Below are 23,498 nucleotides of genomic sequence, written 5' to 3'. Positions count from 1 at the left end.
CCTCCCTAGCCTCAAAGGGGGCGCCCCCCCTTGGGAAGAAGGGATGTATGGACTAGATTCTTGGATGCACACTGGAATGGGACCTATCATTCTGCTAACACATCAACTCTGTAACCAGAACCTGCCACATACGAATCCTAAGGCAAATCTTTCCCTACCTCTCATATGCACAGAGTTTCTGCCATACTTGCCATTATCGTCTCCCGCCTAGACTATACCAACTCCCTCTATATAGACTCCTCCTCGCCCTCTCACCCAGAGAGCATATCACTGCTGCCCTTCGAGTACTATACTGGCTCCCTATTAGCCGATGGGCGACTTTTAAAGCCATGTGCATCACACACCGAAGCCCTCCATAATACTGGACCTGAGTTCCTCCAGGGAAAGATCACTCACTACCAACCCACCAGAAATCTCTACTCTGGCTCAGCACCACTCCTCGTAATTGCCCCTCACAACTCCACCAGAATTGGAGGATCGGCCTTCTTTGTCCAAGTGCCCTCCATCTGGAAAACCCTTCAGAAAAACCTGGCTATTTCCCTCAGCAACCTGAAAATGTCACCGAGAACATTTTGGCCAACCATCCAGCTGTCAACCCAATTCCAAAGCCTACCAGGCACTTGATCAGACACCACCAGGCAGAGCCAGCTATTATCGCAGCAGCCCCGCCCTCGCATTCAGACAAGCACCCATGAGGAACACGAGCCACCCTCCTAGGCAGACGCTGACCACAATCACGGCAGCCCCGCCTGGAGGAACTTGCAACCCACTAAATTACATAATGACATCAACCATCTACAGTCTATAAACTACTGGTATATCAACAAGTACAAAGTCATATCATTGAACCTCCTGCTATCGCACACTCATTCTTGGTCACCTTAGCACCCTCCCAGACATGTGTTCTGTCAGGGGCTTTTGGAGGTAGGCCGGTCCGCCTATTTGCATTTTAAGCCTAAGCTCACACTCCTTCTAAAGTCTCAAGACATCATCACATTGTTATCTGACCATCGGTAATAAGATAACCTGTACCCGCACTTACGTTAGTTTCATACAAAGAGGATTCTTGACATGGGTACCTCGTATGCATTTATATGTATACATATTTACTTATATGCACTTCTAGGAGGAGAGCCGCCGAACTGAAACTAAAGACAGGGGGGTAGCCTCGTCCTCACATCTATAAGACATTGTAGCAACCTTCACGCTTAGATAATACTTTATGCTAACTTGACTACCGGAAGATCAATTATGGAAATCCGGCAATTGCGCTTTGAAGACTCCATAAGGGAAATCTCCTCTCCTACAAGAACAACCTGATCGAAAAGTGGCAGCAAACAAAGCTCAATACAAGCCTCAAGGTACGTATAAACATACCACCTCAGTGGGCATTTGCCATAGGCATGACTACCCACCCACTCACCTCAGAATGCAGCATTGAACCACAACAAATTCAGTCTAGCTGGGTACATAATGTTTCACCTCCCTAAACCTGACCATGACTCAACACCTATGAAATCAGATTACAGCGACGATCTACAAAAACAATGTAGGCCAGCTAGACACAAAATTAGCCTCTTGCTCTTGCACACTCTCCTGACCTCATCTGCACCCACCCAGATGCCTGATCTCACATGTTGCTTACCTGAGCCTGGCCAGCCCCTCAAGTCCTTATCCCGGCCAAAATGCACACACGCATTCTAAGCCTACGGTGACATTTTCCCATACTTTTGGTCTTTGGTCCCCGAGGGCAATCACACCACAAGCACGTTGATACCAACTACGTCTACTACAACTCCCTAATAAATAGAGGGGAAACGTGGAATTTTAACTAGGCCCACTTGTTTCTAAGTAAAATTGCCCAGAACACATTACCTCGATTTCTGGACGTTTCTCCTATAAGAAAAAGGGTCTTGCATAACGCCACAAAACCCCCATCTGCTCAAGACATCTGAAATACCCTGTCTCTGCTCCCGTCGCTGCCCTTGCTCTGCATGTACTGTGATTGCATCATTGTATTTTACCTGTATGTTATTCTATATCCCTGACTGTATTTAATCCATTCACTCCTTTACTGTACATTCACGTTATACACCTACACCATCCCTGTACATAGCACAGTGTATTTTCACTTGTTTCTATCTGTAAATTATCTGTCTGTAACCTAAGATATGCACCCAGATGCCTGCGGGCCAGGTGCGCTTTTCAAATAAACAAAATGTCACATAAATACAAATACAAATACAAAATACACCATGTCGGGTCAGATTACAAAACGTTTTCTCAAAAAAGGCCTCCACCCATCTGATTGCTAGTGCTTACAATCTTCTTTCAAATAAACTATACAACTGAAATACAGGAATCAGAAGAAAATCAGGGACACAGAAGCCTTAAAAGATAACATTCCACATCTATGACTGCTGATTATTCGAATCCAAACAAAACAGGACTGACTGGAAAACAATTAACAATCACCTCCCACACCTCCTAAGATCAGTGGATAACTTAACACCAGCAGTCCCTATTGTGAAGATAAACCAGACTATTATCTGCAAGAACAATCCCAATATCACCTGAAAACAAGTATTAGGGAGAATGAGTGAAGACTCTACCCCCAAGAGTAGTTAATCAGATTCTATCGAAACAACAATTCACTTCTTAGGAACCGACTATGGGAACTTATATACTAGAGAAAGTACCCCTCCCAGACTGCAACCAACAAAGATGGCAAATGGCAAGTAAGCCAAATACAGCGATGGGAACACACACTGGAGGATTTTAGAACACTACAAAAATGTGAGCGAGAGAAAATGGAAGGTTAAGTCAATAGCAACTAAACCAAAGTTAATTATCGGAATTATCAACACATGGTTAACTATGAAAAAAGCGTGGCATATTTATCACCTTACTGAACACCAAACAGACCCTATGGAGGATCACAGACATCTGGTTTACTAATGGCTATCCAACAGTTCTAGACAGCAACGGTTCCCAAGAGTTCAAAATCTTTACAAAAACCAGGGAGCATGGGGAGGGTGGCAGTCATATAAAACATTTGTCAATGCTCCAAGATTAGTATGAAAGGACACCACCTTAAAGCACATAGCTATAAAATGGAGCCTTAATCCAAAGGTTGCCATTGTCACAATAACGTTGGCTCCCTGTTTAGCAGAACTAGTCAACACTACTAATCCCAGGACGTCGGTTCTCTTTCCCCATCCTCCCGGTTCTCCCTTGCTCTCTCCCCAGCCTCCCAGTTCTCCTTCCCCTTCTCTCTCCCAGGTCTCCCCTGTTCACTCCCCAGCTTCCCAGGTCTCCCTTGCTCTCTTTCCCTGCCTTCCAGGTCTCTGTCCCTCTCTTTCCCAGCCTCCCAGGTCTCCTCTGCTCTCTCGCCACCCTCCCAGGTCTCCCTCGCTCTGTCCACAAAGCCCTGCGGTCCTTCTCTCCCCAGGGCCCCTCTGGTTTTTCTCCAACTTATCTGGATTCAGACCCTAAGAAGGCTAAATTTCCATTGTGAAGAACCTTAGACCAGTTGTCAGATTTAGTTGTTGGAGGCAATGCTCCAGATAACATTTTGAAGTGGGAGCATTTTACTCCCTATTTTATAAAATTGGGAGAAAATGTTTTTTTAAAGGGAGTAAAAATAGAAATCCCATTCCCAATGCGAGTATTTAATAAGCAAGTAAAATTATCTTTTAACTAAAACAGAATTGTTTTGTGATCATTTCTTTGCACCACGTTATTCACACAGATTAAAATACATACTTTACCTCTTGAAATAAGGTAGTAACAGTAGTTCTTTCCACTAGCCCTATGTGTGATACTGGTCCAAGCATAGCCTTTGAGCCGTGTGGGTGAAAGTAGGGGCAACATGCTCCTATGTGCCAGTCTTCTATATTTGTTGGGAGTATTTGTACTCGTTTTCATTTTGTCAGAGTATTTGGCTATTATCGGTACACCCCTTATCTGTACGGCTAGTTGGAGGCACTTGAGTGCAGATAATGTTCGTTTAGGAGGATCCTTCTCAAGCAGGGGACATCCCAAGATTGCCACTGGAGGCACAGGGAGCATGGGCCAGCTTTGAAAAATTGAGTTGTGCAATTCTTGCATCATTTAAAACCAAAAAGACATCAGCAGCAACTGAGTAGTGAAATAAATGCATGGCAATCAGTAGGTAAAAAAATAGGTTTAACATGAGAAAAGCGAGCTGCAAACAAATCCCTTAGTCCCTTAAAGAGGAGGAAAGTAGTGGTTCCCGATGGGCACAAAAAAGGCAGGGTCCGGGTAGGGTCACACATGTGCCCAGTGTTCCGTTAGCCTTTCTGTTGTTTTGCAGTCTCCATTATGGCAAGGACAGCTCTCTAATCTGGAGAATGGGGGACTGGACATAGGAGTAAAATTATGCCACACTGCTGCTGCCATCTAAAAAGATTCATGGTTACATCCTAGAAATGTTAACATTTCCTAGTTTCCTTGCTCAAACACCATGCAGTGAGAATATAACCAAACTATTTTTATTCATAGAAATTTGATACATATAAAAGTGGTGTGCAATACGCAGACAACAAAACACACAAAACAAGGAAACATGGAACACAGCGTTTAACAAATCCTCATCCAGAAACGGAGGGGCCTGCACCTGATGGAAGGTTTCATTACAGACAGCGATTTACCTCCAGGTTTTACAGTGGCTCCCTAGTGTAAAGTGGCAGGCCATTCGAAGATTTCCAACAGTAAGGGGATCCCATTTCAGGCCTGGCAGCACCAATTCCTCAGTGAGGCAAGAACTGCAGTTGATGGTGGTGCTCCACAGGAAGGGGTTCCAATCCAATTTTTGATACACCCTCTCCAGGGGTACACTTGTTATCCAAACTCATCTCCCTCACTTCCGCCAGACTACATTCATACACCACCCTTTATGATACCACCGGGCATCGGGTGTACATCCCTGGACATGTCTTGAATGTTTAAAACAGTAACAAAGCAAAGCAACATGGCCACTTCCTTCAGACACTCTTTAAATATGCATCTTAAACAGTAATTCCTTGCCGAAACATAGAGAAAACACAGCTGTAGCAAACAAGGGGAAGAGTGAGGAGGGGGGGGCTTATTCAAAATAAAAACAAATCTGTTCCTGTGTCTGAGCTGTAGTGCGGAACAGGTTCATACTTGGAAAAAATGGCAGCGGCATAAACAGACTGGGGTACTAGCAGAATATGACCGGTCCCCGGCGGCAGGCGCAGTGTATGAGGGGTAGGTTGCAGTCTTTGATTATAAACAGCTGACACTCTCCTCTTAACCACTATCCTGTCCAATGAAGTTACAGAGATTAAGGCAGCCTAGTAGTTGCAATCTACCATCCCCTGAAAGTGTGGTGTTGAAGGGGCTGACATGGATAAGACCCGAGAGCAGCCTTGTACCACTCTGCCGTTTTCAATTCAGCCACACAAAATACAGGACCAGTGATGTACACTGACCCCGCCGCCCATCCGCTAGAATGAAATCCTGAATGTTGGTTTTATTCTGTAGTAAGATCTTATTTGGTTTTTGAGGATGGGAACATTAAAAAGGAATAAGTATTTTAGCCAACTGTAAACTATTAAAATGTTTGCTTGAAGTAGGAGAAAAGGCAAGGTTTTGGGTGAAGATGAAATGAACACAAAGGATGTGGACACAGACACATGGGCAAGAGAGCTAGTGTCCACTCAACGTCACAAATATGTGAACTTTCACTCCTAAAGCAGCTGCTGGAGAGGCCAAGCAGGAACAACAGCACAGTCAAAAGGTGCTTAAATGATGTCGTATATTTGAAAGCCATTCAGGTACCATGACGAGAAACCCCAATGATATGTGGGCAAGGTAGACCAGTTTTCTCAGTGGCACATGTATGGGAACATAGGCTGAACTTGTAAAGGCAGATCGGCCCCTCATCAGGAATGTCTGACAAGCAATGTCAGGTAACCTCCTTATGCTGGGTAAACTAAATGAATGAACAGCATGTACTTCTTCGCTCTTGGAGTTCAGAAATTAGTCTTTCACACCTGTAATATCTCTGGTGCCAGGGGCACTCCTGATACGCTCAAGTCATGGCCTTGGCATGCTCTGCCCATTGCAGCACCAGTGTCTAACTAGCCACTGCTCTCATCTTCATCACTAATTATGCCTTTCAGGTTGCCCCAGTCCATGATTCTTTTCTTTCGCGGTGGCGCGTCTTCCTCAGAGTCCGAGTCAATACATCTCTGGTGCTCTTTAGGTGGTGTCGTTGTAGGTGTCCGGTTAGGATCCCAGGCATTTCTGCGTCGAGGGCGGCCTAGAAAAATTTAAATGAACAAATTAATTTGTATTGAATAGCGCCAACATGCTATCTTTCATTTGAAGTGCCCCATTTGGGCACTTTCAATTAAATATTGTGACAATGGGTTATGAGGGTGGATACTACAGCCAGTGATCCGGATGAACAATGCGTCATAAGCCAATAAAGGAAAGTTGAAACTGCCCTTCCAACGCACGACATAATGAACAACAGGTGCATCTAACCATGCAGTTGACCTGCGGATCTTCCAAAATAACATGAAGGCCAACCCCCCCATAAACCCTCATTCCCCCCCTCCCCCCCGTGCAGGGAATACGACTTGTAAGATCGTTCATCAGGTAATATAGGGACGAAGTAAACGGAAGGGAAAGACACGAACGTTTTTTTTTCTCCAAGTGTACTTCCAACATCTACAGAAATAAGTTCCAAACAAAGTAGAGGAGCTAAACTTATAGCGCATTTCACATTCAAATTACGCAACCAACATTTGGCTCTTGGCAGGGAGGAGTGAAGACTAGGAAAGAAAACTGAAAGACTCCTACTGGTTCATATGTAAAAAGGTATGGATAAATACTGAGTAACACCGTGTCTTTATAAACAAAAGCTCATTTGAAATAGAATTCACCAACGCTGTGCTAACATGAGCACTACCGCGCAGGGTATCTTCTACATGACACATTATGCTTGCAGAACTCTCTCGGATAAAAAAAACAGACACACTAGCATGGCTCAACAATATTCCAATACTTATGAGGACGGCATTCCCTAGCGGCAAAATCTTGCTTTGCTGTAGAGCTACTGTGTGGTAATGACACCTACGGTTCAAGTGCCAACACCCTCGGACGAGTTCATCCTGATTGTATACAAACCAGCTGACAGGAAGCAGTAGAACAACCAACATTTGCGGAATTTTTATCCTGTGAAGTCTTTTCTGGGTTTGTTCAAGATCTCTGGGTTGGAAGCAGACCTAGTCATGGTGACTGGAGACCAACAGGAAGTAAAAAAGGATACTAACCTGGAATTTTAGTTTGGCTCCATTTGTTTTTTCCACCGATTTATGTGCAGTGAAAATTCTCAAACATGCTGTAATCCGTGTATATTTTACAACAGCAATATCACCAAAACACATTTAATACAGTAGCCCATCGTTCTCATCCAGGTATTTTTGGCCATATCCATAAACGTGGACATGATACAACTGATGCACAGTTAGCTTGCTCAGCATTGGATGTTTCAGAGATTCAGACTGCTTGCACATTTTACAAAGCAATACACAATTTGAAAAGGTGTACGTGTGCCTCGCCTTTGTGACAAAGACCTGTGTCTGAGTTTCGTGGGTTGGGCCCAGGGAGTTTTCTTTGGGTGACCATTGGGGCATCCTCAAGCCAGGGGATAACGTTCCCAGGAATGATATCGGACGATCCACTGATCACCGATCCCTGCTCCCCGTAGGAGGACAGAGGACTGTCAGATTGGACAAACAGTCTCTTCCCTCCGTTTGTTGCTGGCTATTGATGGCATCATGCTCTCAGAGTCCTCAGGAGGAAAGAACCCTACCTGGCATTGGGAATGCTTGAAATCTCAAAAGAAACCCTGTTATTGTTGCCACAAACCTATGAAGGTGCATTCGCATGTTTTAAGTTTCATGGAGAAGTACGGCAAATCCTGCACACGGTTTGCAGATCCAGTGTGAGTTCTCGAACCCCCACATCGTAACCCAAGAGTGAAGGAGGCTGGTTTGCAAAGGTAAGAGTCCCACAAACCCCTCAACTGCCCACCTAACAAAGTCTTACTTTCGTGAGTGCGTCATTAAGTGTCTAGAATTGCAGTTTTACAGTGTAGACATGTTCTCCATGCAATTCGAAGCAACACACTCACTAAACTGTATGCACCCACTGAATGCACACTGGAAGAAACACAGGGCTGAATACTCTCCACACAGCCCTACATTCCTCAAACTGGGAACATTAAAACCAAAATAAAGGCCAGGACTGATAAAGCCTTGGTCCAGCTCACTGTTTCCAAATTAGGACAAGGTGAATTTAAAGACAATCACAGGAAATCATTAGTTTGAACACCAAGAGTCCAGCCCAAGGAGAGGGTGTCACTGCACTCCATAGGCTCATCAACCAGTCAGTCAGTGTGGGAGTATGGAGAAGGTGGTTGGAGTGACTGGAGGAGCATACGAAACAGTTCAGAGAAAGAGATGATGGAACAGTGGGAGGAGTGAAACAGTTGGAGGTTCGCAGAGATGACATCTGGAGGAGGTTGGTGGAGCAGAATCAGGAGGAGGAGGATGTAGTTAGACAGACTATGAAGATTTGGCGAAGATTGGCTCAAGGCAGGAAGGAGGAGAAGGAGTTTGGGGCTGGAAGGTCAGACTAGGGGTAGAGAGGTGTAGAGGCGGAAGAGGGACAAGACCCCAAGTCAAGATCTCTGGGTAGATGTAAATTAAGGAGGCTCCTTGTGGCCACTTTTGCTCCAGGTGAAAAGCTGCTGCTTTGTATTATATTTATTCAGAGAAAGAACTTGCGTAAAGGGGCAATTAAGGTCAAATAATTCAATACAACATCCACCAATGAAATTCAGTGGGTGTTGGAAGTGAGGACAACCATAACCTGATTCACTAAAGTTTTTCACAGAATTCTAAGGGTTTTGTTTATATATATAACCCTTCCCCCACCTGTAGTAAGCAATATCCATGGCCCGCTTTGGCTGACTACCCTGACACTTTTCCCTAATTAGGATGAAAGACCAGACCATTTTCCACCAATTACAGTAAAGAAACATTGCCATCTGGGCATGGCTTTTGGCCCTGGCCCGTGGCTTCTGCCTAACATCGTAGCCCTTGCCACTTTGCTCTAATCAGGGTGATAAACCAAGACCCACTGTCCACGGCCTACAGCCGTAACAAATGACCATGGTCGGAGTCCACTGCCTTAAGCTGCGCCTGTCACTTTGCACCAATTAGAGTAGAACACTGTGGGCCAGTGTCCACCCTTTTTTTGCCCCCATCATACTTGCCAGTTTATACGCTTGAGAATTTCCTGTGGGAAAATAGTAAAAACCATTTAACTATCTTCCCATGATAATGGTTTCTGCAGAAATATAATGAGCCTCATTATGAGTTTGGTGGTCATTCCGTCTAGTAGAATTACCACTACCGTCGTGGTGTATGGTGATATGTCTGTCGAATCTTGAGTAGGTAGGTATGCACACCACCCACGGCCAGACATAAGGGAGAATCCGTTTTTTGTGCTGGATTGCTTCTAGAGGTCACACTGCCATTGTGGTCTATTCAATGTCTTCTGTTTTTGGAATCTATTTTACTGCTTTCCCCTGTCTTCCTGTTAGTAATCCATAGCCATCCTGTTCTGGATTACTTTTAGAGGGCACCTCCTTTGTGGTGTAGTCCTTTGGTGGTTGCTGTCCTTTTTCCTCTCTCCTCCCATCTTCATAGCAATTGGCTGAGGCATTCGGGTGTACCTGTTCTTGGTTTTCGGAATCCTTTTTTACTGATTTCCCCTGTCGTCTTATTAGTAATCTATAGCCATCATGTACAGCAAGCACATGGTAAGGGGATTACAGCCTGTTTGGTGTCCTTTTGGAGGTATTTACCTGCGTTTTTAGTGTGATTTCCAATCCTGACCAGACCCAACCCTCTTCTCCCCTCTCCATATCCTCAAATGTCTCAGCGTTCATTTCCAGGCTTTCCACCAGCCCTCCATCCTTCCCGACCACCAGCATGGTGATTGGCTGTATCCAGGGTCAGCTGACCCGTAAGTCTTTCCATAAACAGTTCTGACAGGGCAGCCTTGCCTGGGCAGCCGGCTAAGGGGCGACGGCAAAGCACACCTCCTTCCCCCATTTGCCCTGGGCGCCCCAGCCAGGCCTCCAGAGCTACCTGCTGCAACTTCCAGGTAAGAGACGACTATCTGGCTGCATAGACAGATCTGCATTTGTAATTTCTTGAGACGTCTTGCAACTACCTGATCTTTAGTGCTACCACGGCTTTAACTCTTGCTGCACTTTCATTATATTTTTGCCACTGTGTTATATTTATATGCCTTCTAAGCTTAGCAACAGTGCTAGATCTTGCTGCATTTTGAGTACAGCCAGTCCCATTTATTTTCAGTACAGCCATTGTCTATTTAGCTGCATTTGTAGTATAGTCGGTGACTCATTTAGCTGCATTTTCAGTACAGCCACTGTCTCATATTTAGCTATATTTTGAGTATAGCCACTGTCTCTTGTTTAGCTGCATTTTAAGTAAAGACACTGTCTCTTATTTAGCTGCATTTTAAGTAAAGTCACTGTTATATTTAACTGCATTTTTTAGTGTAGTCACCGTCTCATACTTAGCTGCACTGAGTATAGCCACTGTGTCATACTTGGCTGCATTCGTTGAGTATAGCTACTGTTAAGCCTAATTCATCCCTATTTAAACCCAGCTGCCTTTAAGTGTGTTATACATTGCTTCATTTTCTTCAGTATAGCCACTCTGGAATACTTAACTGTGTTCTTGAGAATAGCCACTATTAAATTTAGCGGTAATTTGAGCATATCCACTATGTCATATTTAGCTGCTTTTCTTTTAGTACAGCCACTTTGTAGAATCCAGCTCTCTGCTGAGTATAGGCACAGTGTTCTATTTATCCACATTTTTAAGTATAGCCACTGTTATATTTAGTTGCCTTGCACATGGTCTTTTCTTTTCCGTTCTGCAATGGCTTGCCAGGCGAAGAATGATGGTCTGGAGGGTTGCCCAGTCTAAAGTAAGAGGTTAAGATTAATTCTAAATCTCCCAGCCATCACCGCTTGTGTTTTGCTTGACCCATGTATGTGACACCGCAGGCCGTTAGATCATGAGTCATGGAAGGCGTGAACCCCCTTAAACATCCACCAAGTATGATGATGAGGGCATGAGGTAGGACAAAACTACAACTGAACTGCATGTTACAAGGACTGTCACACATTTGCATGACACATGCCGGCACACTGATCACCCATGCACAGACACTTCAGCCAAGGTTCAAGCAATGAATACCACTAGAGGTGTCTCTGACCGAGTCCCACCTAATGTTGTGCCTAGAAACACTTGCGTACAGGAGCATTATAAATGAATCACATCATATCACACAAAAACTAGCAGTTGTAAAGCTGCGGCTTGTTTTTGGACAGTGTCTCTATTTCACGCCAGTATAAATATTTCTGATTTTTGTCTGTTAATTTTCAGCCCCGAGAGAATTCTGTATGTCTCTATCTCTTGCAGGAGGGTCAGCAGGGACTTCTCCGGGTCCTCCAGTGCCACTAACATGTCATCTGCATAGGCTGCTATCTTGTGGGGGTGCCCCACCATGTCTATGCCCTTTATGTCTGGCATGTAGCTTATTTGCGCCAGTAGGGGTTCCAAAAATATCACATAAAGGAGTGGTGAGAGGGGGCACCCCTGTTTGGTCCCTCTCTCATTCCGGACTTTATCGGATAGCCCTTCCTTCACGGCTACACGACCGCTTGGGGAGTTATAGTTGGCCCGAACAATGCTTATGATTGCTTCCCCCATGCCCATCTTACCCAGTATACGGAATAGTAGCGACCACTCGACGCGGTCAAACGCTTTCTCCGCGTTGAGGGCTAATAATATGGCTGGTAAGTGTGTGATCCCTATTTTTTCTACTAGTTGGATTATTCTCCTAATATTATCGTGGGTCTGTCTGTTCGGGACGAATCCTGATGGATAAGTTTCGGGAGGACCTGCGAGAGCCTATCGGCTAATATTTTCGTGAATAGTTTTGCATCTAAATTGATTAGTGCTATCGGGCGGTATGAGCTGGGAAGCATCAGATTATTTCCCTGCTTGTGGAAAACGAAAACTTTTGCCTTGTTCATGGACTGGGTCATGTTTTCCTTTTCTTTGAAGGTGTTGGATAGGGGCTAAAATGTCTTTATATGTCTTGTAGAATAGTGCGGTGTAGCCATCCAGGCCTGGGGCTTTATTCATGGGGAGATCAAATTGCTTTTTTTTTACCTCACCTTCGATTATTGCCCTGTCTAAATGTTGTTTTTCCTCTTCTGAAAATGTCGGGAGGGAAATCTTGTCTAAATATGTTCCCTGCTCCTCCCTGTTGGGGTGGTATGTGGAATATAGGTTCCAATAGAATTCTTTAAATATGTTCCCAATGTCCGCCGTTTGGGTCTTTGCCCTTTATCATCTATTAACGCTTTTACTGCATGGTTATGTTGTTTTTCTTTTAGCTGGCTGGCCAAGAGTTTGTCTGCCTTTTTGCCTTTATATAGTACCAGTGTTTCAAATGTATTGGGTTTCTCTCCGCTATTTTGGTGCAAATGGTTTCTAGTCGGTCTTGGATATGGCTTAAAGCTTTCTTTAATTTAGACAACTGTTTCTGGGCCATCTCTGTTTGAATCGTTGTCAATTTTCCCTCTAGTTTCACTTCCCAGTGGCGGTTCTGTTTATCCCTCTGTGCTTTGAGTGTAATCATTTGTCCCCTTGTCACCTTCTTAAATGCTTCCCATAAGGTTTCCCTGGATGTCTCTGGGAGATTATTACGAGAGAATTATTCTGTAATGTGTTCCCTGATTGAGTTCTCCATGACCTGGTCCTGGATTATTTCCGAAGGGAGTTTCCATCTCCAGAGCCCTGTCTGGCAGTGAGGCAGCGAGAGATCGATTCACAGTGAGGTGTGGTCAGAGAGCGATATTGCTCCAATCTCTGTGTGTTGAATCATTCCCAGGAGCCCTGATGAGACCCACAGATAGTCTATTCTAGACATTGTGTTTGTGGTTGTGCGAAAAGCGTGTAAAATCCTGTTGTTGCCCTTTGATGCCTCGCCGCGAATCTCCCAGTGCTAGGTTTCCCATTTTCTCTCGCAGGACTTTAGATGGTGTTCCCTGTCCCTGTGGTCTAGAGCCCAATCTGTCTACGTTGGGATTCCATGCAATATTGAAGTCCCCCCAGGCACCTTTCCAATTTGTTCAAGATGTCTCTGTTGAAGCCGTCCTGTCCAGTGTTCGGGGCGTATATTGACACTGTGAGGGGGTATCCCTCGATATGTGTATTTATGAAGAGATATCTCCCATGCTTTTCTGCATATGTGTTGTGCATTTGTCGGTTTAGGGAGTTATGAAATGCGATCAGGACCCCCACCCTTTTCTCTTGTTCATTTGACTGGATGATTTGGTTGTAACCTTTCAATCGCATCTTCCCTTTGTCCTGCCCTTTAATGTGGGTTTCCTGTAGCATTATGATGTCATATTTCCCTTTTTGTAGGAAGTGTTGAGGCGTTCGACCCTCGGACATTGCATGGTAATATTTTTACCCCCATTCTTTCGTGGTTTGAGTGTTCCCTACTGTCGCTTCCCGGGCCTCTTGTTAAGAGTGCCTGTTTCGTTCCGGATCCCTTCCTGCCCACCCCTCTTCCCCCCCGCTAAACTTCGCAACCACCAACTTGCTTGCCCCCCACCCCCATAACTGCCCTGAGGAGGGCTCTGGGACCTACGACCGCTCAGGAGTGGAGCCCTTTGCGCCATGCCCTCTATACACTCAGGGATACGTTTGTGGGGAAGTCCTAAACCTCACTTGGATCACCCCCCCCCAACCCCTGCTGGCACCTGGATGCTGGATTCTTGCTCCTTGTGTGACCTGGGAGGTTCAGGGTGGTGGGCTCTGGCTGGTGTTGAATTTCAGTCCACTGCATGGCTTCTGGTATGGTTTGAGTATGTCCTATTTCTGTTTACTGGGGCGTCATGTTTTCGTGTTGATCGTCTTCCATTCCCAGGGTGTTTTCCATGTGGCGGACCCTTCTCTGCGGTTTTCCTAATGATCTCCGACTTGCTCTTTTATGTCCTTTAACTGCATACCCTCCTCGCAGGTCGTTATTCTTTGTTCTTTCCCTTCCAACTAGAAAAGCAGTCCAAAGGCAAAGGTCCATTTATACCCAATTTATTTGGCCACAAGTTCTCTTATTACTGGGCCCATCTCTCGCCACTTCTGTAGTGTCGACTGCACTAGCTTTTGATAGAGGTGAATGTCCACTCTGTTCATCCGGATATGGTCCATTGTCCTCGCTTTTTGTAGGATCTGCTCCTTTTGGGTGTATGACTTGAGCGCTATCAGAACATCTTGAGGGCGGGCTCCCGGTTCTCCTGTTCTCCCTGGTCCCACCCGATGTATCACATCTATTGGGATATCCGTGTCCCCATCTGTTGCGAAGATGTCCTTGAAAACTTGCTGTACTGCTTCCTTTAGATGTTTGTCCTCTACAGATTCCACCATGTTTTTTATCCTGATATTCAATCTCCTGGTGCGGTTTTCTAAGTCCTCGCATTGGAGGTTGAGGTTGTGGGTCAGTCAGACCAGGTGTTCCTGTGTCTCTGCGCCTTGTTGTGTCTCCGACTCCATGTTTTGTACAATTCTCTCTATGGTATCCGTTCTTTCCCTGAGATTTACCACTTCTGTTTTTAAGTCTAGTAGCGCCGTTTTTTATTTCACTTTTCATAGCTTCAAATTGAGTATGCTTCGAGCCCATGAACTGTGCCTGGAACTCCCCAAACCATGCTTTCATGTCCTCCTTCGTCGCCATCTCTGCCTGCAAAGTGTCCATATCTGTTTTGCGGTTTGGTCGCCGCGGGCGTCCCCTTCTGTTGCGTTTAGGGTCCGCGCCCTAGAGTTGTACTAGGTTTGGCTCTTGTTTTATTTGAGGGGTCTGCAGCGTTATCTGTGGTTGTTTCCCCCTGGATTTTGACATGTGTACAGGTCTTTGTTGCACCGTTTGCATTTAGGGCGAAGTTTGCGGGCCCCTGCCTTCTGGTGTGTAGTGGCCTTCAGCTATTTTGGAGGGATGTCGCCCTTTGTTGCTCGTTTAGACCCTCCTCCTCGTTGTGTATTGCGGCATGGGAGTCCCGTTCTTGGTGACCTGAGGAATACGGGGCCTCCCAGGTCCCCTGTGTGAATCCACTTGGCTCTAGGTGACTGTACCGGAGTCTTAGTTCAATGGTGTGCTGGGGGGTCCACCGTTATTGTCAGTTTTCTCCTGGGTGTCTCTTCCGGCCATGAGGGTGGACTTCCTTATCAAGAGAGACCCTCTTTGCTTTTTGCACCCGGGATGGGGTTGTTTCTGAAATGTTTAGGCTTGGTTTTGAGTCTATGCTTGTGGAGGCCCGTTCCGGATGGCTGGGGTGTGGTGGGGACTTAGCCTTGTATCTTCTTAGCCTCCCTTATTTCCCTTGCATGCGAGGCCCTTCCCATTGAATCCAGGGTAGCTCGTGGGCCGATGTGCGCTCCCCCGGATCCCCATAGGCGTGCTTTGCGGTTGCCGGCTCGTGGGAGGCCCCCTGGTTGCAAGCTATGAGATGTGCCTTGGAGGGGGATCTCAAGGCTTGAAGGTATGCTCTTTACCGTGGCTCTGCAGGTGTCCACTCTTGGCGTGCTCCATTCCGCGCCGTGGGTAGTTCCCTTCCCCCTTTCCTTGGTTGATGCATGGTTGGTGTCCTCTCTGACTGCCAAGTTTCCGGCACTGACTCTGTATTTCCCCGCTGTCCTGGGGGCGGGGGGAGTTTGCTCCTCCTCTCGTCTCTTTGCCGGCGGGTGGGGGGTTTTAGTTTGAGGCTTTTCTGGAGTTCCCCCTGCGTTTAGTGCCAGTTGGGTTGAGGTCCGCGTTGAGGGTCTTCTCTGCACTGCGTGGTCTGCCTGCTCCGGGACCTGCCTCATGCCCGCCTCTGTAACACAGTATGTGCGGACGTCTCCGTGTATGGTCCGGGTCCTCCGGTGAATGTCTATCTCGTCCGTTCCGTTTTCGAGGATCCTAGGTCTGTGTGCCTCACGGCTGCTGCTTCACCCATGCTGCAGAGTTGGTTCCTGCTTCTCATGGTCTATGCTGAGTAGTCCCTGTGGTGCACTGTTTTGGCTCTACTTCCCCTCGCTGCTCTTTCACCGCTAGGGGCTCCGTTTGGACTGGACGGACGTTCCGTTTGTCCACCGTACTTCCCGGCTAGGTTTCTATGCTACAGGGGGCAGGGGATCCGCTTCATTGCCTATCTTTATTAACGCGGCCCGGGAGGGGGGAGACGGAGCGACGCTCGGGCATGTCTTCCCATTTCTGCTGCCATCTTGAATACGATGACATCACTTTTGAGTCAAGTCAATTGTTACAGTGTTTATTCAATGGTAGTGATGAGTGTGCAATCAGTGAAGTGCGTCCTTTTCTCACCTCCCCACGTATGTCCTGAAGTGCCCTGTTTTCACCTGCAATGTCTTTGTCATAAGAGTCAGGGGGGGGGAATCGTCGTCGTCTGGAGGCATTTGAATGTTCAATCATTTGCACATGTCATGCAGCATAGCGCATATAATGATTTTACCAATTTTCGCAGGGCTGAACAGGAGTGCACCACCTGTCCAGTGGATGCACCTGAATCTAGCCCTCATCAGTGCAAAGGTGCTCTCAATGCATGTCCTGGTCCTCCTGTGGGCCTCATTATGATCCATCGCTTGCGGTGTACCAGGGTTCCTCACAGGTGTTACCAACCCGGATAACTATGGATAGCCTGAGTCACCTACATGAAATAGGATGTACAATGTTAGGCATAGCCGTTGTCTGCCGAGGTACATGTATGTTGTCCTATTGCACTGGTGACCTATGTGCGTGCATCTGTGCATGTGGATAACGCACCTTGCCTCAATTGTGGTGGGGCGGCCATTGGCCTACAGAGTACACTTGCAGTCATTCACATTGTGTGCAGCATCATTCATCATCTGTTTGCCTATGTGCATCATCATCACCCATGCTGTTGGCATTATGGCGATGGCGCTAGGCCATGTAGCACCCTATGACCATCCACTGGTAGGGAATGGCTTTGACAGGGGCCTTGCTTGGTATCACTAATTGTGTGTCTGCTACCTTGCATGCCAGGATGTCCTGTGCAGTCACCAGAGGTCAGTATGTGGACTGCGGTAAGTCGGTCATGTGACATGGACTATCCATTATTTTCTTGGAGATGCATTATGGGGCTTGTAGTTTTGCACAAATTTGTTCTCATTCCATGTTCCATGTGTCTCACTGTGCCATGTGTGATGAATCCAATGGTGTCATAACCCCGTTCCTTGGGATAGCTTCTTCCCATGTGGCCAGGGGGGGTGCTATATGCGGGAGGACCACATAGGGGGAGGCAGCCCTCGGGACGATGACGAGACATAATTGGAGGAAAACGCATTTCCTCCTTTACCTCTCAGTGATACTCCTTCTCTTCCTCGTGCCTTAATGGCATATTGTAACCCTCTCCCTCAAACCCCTGTTATGTCTGCTTCATACAATACCTAACATACAACAGAGAGTGATATGTTCATAACTGAGATGAGGAAGAGGCAGGGCACAGTGCTTATTACTCCCAGTGTGATCCATTGTCAGCTTCCACAACATCATACTGAAGAGACTGTAACCACCACTGAGACGAGAAAGAGGAACAGAGCCATAAAGATGACTAGAGCCGATAAGCCAACTGAGCGGTTTAGTCTTTGGAAGTTGCTTCAAGCTGCCGGGAAGTTTAAATTGCCGACAGCTGGAGTAAGAGAGAACAGCAGAAGCTGGATGGAGCCATGAGCAGTGAGGAGACTGGAAAGCAAGCTACGGCAGAGCCCACCAGGGAACGCAAAACCACAGTGGACCACTGCCGTGTGAAGGGAAGCAGAGTGGCAGAGGACCCGACACCTGTGTCAGAGAGGCAATGGGAGCCGTGAAGAGGAGAACCAAATGTGGCAAAGCTACAGTGGCCAACAGAACACACGCTGAGCTAGTGGGTGACAAAGAGAAGCAACAAAGACGTTCAAAGCACCCCGTAAACCCAGGGAAGAGAAGCAGGTTACCGGGGTGCCTGAGAATGCATGCCGCTTCATGAATATAATGGAAAGTTCGCTGAATGAAACGTGTAAAGGGTTTAAAGGGATCTTGAATCATATCACAAACGGGTCATTGGACCCCTACTTAAAGAAGAAAAATAAATAACAGTATGAATGTGGAAACAAACTTTATGAAACCGGCAGTGAGAAGCCAACAGTGGATAAATATATTTTTTGGGCAAAAGAGGCAAAATGCCTATAGGTTCTGGCGGAAAAGCGTACCAGGCAAATTAAAGCAATTAATAGAGACTGTACGTCAAGCAATAGAAAGATTACCAAATGTCCTGGCAGGAGAGTATACCAGGCAAAGTGAAAAGGTGAAGTACCTGAAGTACCTCTTTGCCTCTTACACTGCTCTGGACGTCTTGGGATCCGTGCTGAACTCGCTACTTTCAACGTGCACAAATAGCCGTTATACGGCTTTATTTGCAGTGGCCCCGCCCCTTTTGGCAGGAAGTGGTTAAAATCAGCTGTCCGCGCGCACCAGACGAGCCTCTTGTGCGGGGGTGCGGTGCGGAGGTGCTTCGGGTGCTGGCGTCTCGTGATTTGATTGTGGCATGCAATTGTGCTCCTCAAAACAGTCTGTTGCAGACCCATGCAGGTCTCCATTTAGCTCGAGAGGGAGGCATTTCGGCGCTGTATGGACACTCGCGTGTAGCCTTTCTGTTGTCTTCCACGCCGGCTCCCCGTACAGACAGGAAAGTTCTGCATTCCACTGACAAAATACTACAGGACGCAGACATTCGCGCTTTTTACAAGGAAATCACGGGAAGGTCTCATGCACTTACTAAACCACCGACATCAATGCATTCTGCCAAGTTGATGAACACTTCCAAGTCCACATTCGCAACCACAATGGAAGCAAAGGCACCCATGGACACAAAACGCGACCAATTAAATGAGGCGGAGAGGCGTAAGTTGCCCGCTTCTTCCATTTCTGTGGTGAATAATATGAGTGACTATAACTTGTCCAATGATGCTAAAATGTTATCTAATATTCCGTCTGTAAGCGATAGCATCATGCTAAAAGCGCTTCCTCCTACTGCAAAATTAAATAACACAAAGAAATTGGATGGGAAAAGAATACAGGAAGTACCGGTAATTGACCTTGACGATGAGGGGTGTGGGTTTTCTGGGCACACTTTACCTGATAATTTGTTAGCGTCACCGGTCCTTTTTGAAACACCGGAACCCAATTACACAAGCTCCTCCATAAGTGTGTCCTTTATGCACCCCACTCCAAGAAGACCCACATCTCCTCCAAGCAAAAGGAGTATGGCAAAATCAGGCTCGCAAAACGAGTGGTTGTTGTAAGACACTTTGCAAGCCATGAACTTTGCCGTGCAACCACTAGGGAAATTATTTGAGACACTTGACATTAAACTAACAAAGCAGGCTGCTTTGATGGAACACATGCATACCTGGCAAAATACCATTGGGATGGCAATTGGCGCCAAATCACATATGTCAAGTATATCCAAACAAAAAAAAGACAGCGATGTCATCAGTAGCTGTCCAAACGTCTGCAATAACGCAAAAACTAGATTTTGTTATTCCTCTCATTGAAGGGATCATTGTTGAGACCCCTTCAAATGGGAATCCCTTGCCTGGCAGCGAACCTGAGAGCATATCTGAAGCTAATCTGGTGGTTCCCATAATTACAGCGACAAAAAAAGGTGTACACCATCTTCACTCCCGCTAATGGGAAAACAAATAAAAATATAGCCAATGGTAAGTTATTTAAAAACCAGAGGGCTCCCAAAATTGTAGCGAATTCACGCTCCAAGCAATTTTAAGGCACTCACACTTCCTAAGAAAAGCATGATTGTGGCATCACAAGCTATAAGGAAAAAATATAAACAGATGCATAGTAAATCTATTCAGTCTAATACTCCACCTCAGACCGTAGTCTATGCACCTTTGGACGCATTGATGAAGGAAGTCAACCTTCATAGTGCTTCACACCAACAGAAAGTAAGCGGGGGGTGGGGGGGTGTCAGAGGAGTCTTCCAATGGGCCCAAGGATAATCTGACAGATTTGAGAAATGAAGAAGCAATCCAGGCATATATACAATAAGGTATTTCGCACCTATTGGAGCGATTGAGCAGGATGGAAGGTCTGAGTCATATCAAAATGTCTCAAAATGTATGGACCCTCCGCAAGTTAGAGGGGGCGGTACACAATTGAATATGCCTTTAGCTTAACCGCTTGTAACATCTATTGCCTCGTTAGCACGAGATGACAGACTCAAGGGAAAGTCTGCACAAGACATTACCATCTCGAGACCCCCACCCACAGGGTCGCGACATGGCAGCGGAAATGATGGGTTTAGTAGAGACTGCACTAAAACAAATACAGGCAAAAACAAAAAATGATCTACCGAGAGATAATAACAGCAACAACCAGACCCCTTCACTCCCTATGCCAAAGTCAGCGGGGAAAAAAAGACTGGCACCTTATTCACTAATTTTGGCTTGCAGATCAGCACCTTGTAAGCAATACAACCTTAACAGAAGATCTGTTATGGCCATATTTTCTGAAGTGGTGCAGCTGGAGGACATCAACTCAGCTGACATTGAGTATGTGGAGTTCATGAGAGACGAGAATCTCAACATCGTGAGATTGTGGCTGAACTCTCGGGTGGTGCAAAATCTTATTTGGTCAACAAAAGCCCATTTATACAATTTGGGCTTTGAGCTTATAGCAGAAAACAACATAACAAACCCAGCTTCTGCTAACTACCAAACAGGGGGAGTACCCAAGCGGGGAGGAAATGGGGAAATTGCAAAGGCTAACACATGTCATTGTAAATGCTCCCATGAACAACTGTAACTAGATCCTGTCCATATGCAGGATCAGGTTTCGCTGCTGAGTTGGAATACCAGAGGGTTTACTCACCTTCTTAATAATGACCCAAATCAGCTCAGAATGTATGACCTAATTCTTTTACAAGAGACCTGGCTCATAGATCCTCCAGTTTGGAATGGTTTTGATATTTACATCAATCCCGCTTATAGACCGTCCTCTGGCAGATCATCTTCTGGTCTACTTACAGCCATTAAAATTCAAAAGGGAGTGTCATCAGAATTATGGGCCTGTCCAAATAAGCACATGCTTCTGGTAAAGGTCAGGGCTGAGGGAATAGGGTATGCTGTTCTTAATATTTATTGGAATGCAGCCGCTTTAGGTGACAATGTATATTTTGACGATGTAATAACGCTACTTGATCTGGTTGCCCTAGATAATTCAGTCTCTCACCCGATACTTGCTGGAGACTTAAACATTAATCTCCTCAGTAAGAAAAACTTGTCAAGTGGAAGTAGAGCATATAGATGGTCACCAAATCTCGTCATCTGAATATGCTTAATGGTATGTTTACAGAAGACACACCCCCAAGGGCAACATGGCATAATGGTCAAATGGAATCAATCATTGATTATATCTTTGTGGGTGATACCTTGCTCCCTATGGTTAAGAGTTTTGTAATTGTGGATGCTAAACAGAGTGATCATAACATCTTAGCAATGAAATGGTGGCAGAAAGATCTTAGAAAAATTGATCATATTGGTCAGTGTCAAGGTTCTTTAATTATGAATCCGGGGCTCAATAGACTCTGATGGTCGAAGGACGCCTTATACCAATTTAACCAATATTTGGTCAAATCAATCCAACAAAATCCCACTGATGTGAATAATATGGGTATGCAGTACAGTAATACAATGCAACTCTTCCAGAACCCAAGATTGAACACGCAACTAAAAACTAAGTATCGGCACAGTTTTGATTTGGTCATGAAACTAAGGAAAGCTGAAAAGCGTGCAGAATTGAGGCAAGCTTCTAGGTATCCCCCGGACATCAGAGCCCTACTTGTAAGAGAAATCAAGTTGAAGTATACCAATTGGGTAAAAAGTTATCGTGCAAAGATGTATCAAAATGATGGCACAGTCATGCTGAGCACATTAGCAACCAAGAATACCGCAAAAATGTGGTCCATAATTAATTGTGCTATGGGGTCCTCACAAATTGCGGTTCAATAAAATGTGGTGACTGAACAAGCTTGGATACAGCACTTTTCTGACCTATACTCAGTCCCCCAAGGCGCCACATGTTTTGATGCTTCTGTTTTGGATGGCCAATTTAATCTTGAGTTTGATCACAAAGACATATTGTCATTAATTAAAACAGCATCCAATTCTAGAGCAGCTGGACCAGATGGTCTTTCAAACTATACCCTAAAACTGCAGCCTGAGTTGTGGGCGTCGATATTGCACTCCACCTTTTCAGCAATCAATGCAGCTCAAGCCCTCCCAAAATCATGTACACACTCCATCACTGTCACTGTATTCAAGAAGGGGGATCGGCAAGCGCCTAGCAGCTATCGTCCGATCTCCCTTCTTGATGTCCCAGGAAACATTTTTGGCAGATTGCTTTTGAAGAAATTTAATGCATGGACCATCCAAGCACAAGTAAGAAAAAGTTACCAATCTGGTTTGGTCTCTGGCTTGGGGACAATCTCAAACATAATATGCTTAAATTTGATTAAAATGCATTATGCTGCCAAAGGACAGCCGCTTTATCTAGCGTTCATCGACTTTCAGGCAGCGTTCAATTCTATAGATCGGGCCATGCTCCACAACAAACTCAAAAGGCATAACTGCCCAAATTCCCTACTAACTCTTGTGATGCTACTGCATTTGAACACCACAATGCAGGTACGTTTAACTTTTGAAGGTATACTATCCCCATCCATCACAACTATGAGAAGATTGAAACAGGGGTGCCCATTGGCCTCAAGTTTATTCAACTTTTTCATTTTTGATATGGGAGACATCTTTACCAACATCTGCTGTGATCCCCCAAAATTGGGTAATGACAAAGTCAGCTATCTCCTTTATGCAGATGATTTAGTATTGCTGTCGCAAACGCCATATGGTCTACAACAAATGTTAGACAGGCTGAATCAGTATACCGTAGTCAACCACCTACAAATAAACCCAACTAAATCACAAGTATTAGTTTGTCATAATACTTTCAAGCGTAAGAAAAAGTGCTACGCCTGGACAATTCAGGGCAAGGCACTTGGAGTAGTGGAATAATATAAATATCTAGGTTTTATTTTCACTAACTCCATTACATCAAAGACTGAGATTTGGGAACTACAATCCAAATTACAAACCTTGACCTCTCAGACCAGGATTCTTGCTGCTAGATTTGGTAAATTCTCATTTAAGCATACACTATCTTTCTATCAAATGAAGGTAGTCCCAATACTATTA

At 45.5% G+C, this 23,498-nt stretch overlaps 1 protein-coding gene across 1 annotated transcript in view; it reads right to left on the bottom strand.

The window, feature by feature from the left end:
• Positions 1 to 4,498: 4,498 nt before the first annotated feature.
• The window catches only part of HIRIP3 (HIRA interacting protein 3), a 253,369-nt gene continuing 234,369 nt past the window's right edge, over positions 4,499 to 23,498 (bottom strand). Inside the window, exon 7 of the mRNA XM_069651994.1 lies at positions 4,499 to 6,310. Within this exon, the coding sequence (XP_069508095.1) occupies positions 6,129 to 6,310 (182 nt within the window). The 3' untranslated portion in view covers positions 4,499 to 6,128. The remainder of the gene's footprint in view (positions 6,311 to 23,498) is intronic.

This window comes from Ambystoma mexicanum, chromosome 3p (genome assembly GCF_040938575.1).
Source record: "Ambystoma mexicanum isolate Mex_15411 chromosome 3p, UKY_AmexF1_1, whole genome shotgun sequence".
In the NCBI taxonomy this organism is placed as follows: Eukaryota; Metazoa; Chordata; class Amphibia; order Caudata; family Ambystomatidae; genus Ambystoma; species Ambystoma mexicanum.
This window is presented reverse-complemented; position numbering and strand designations above follow the sequence as displayed.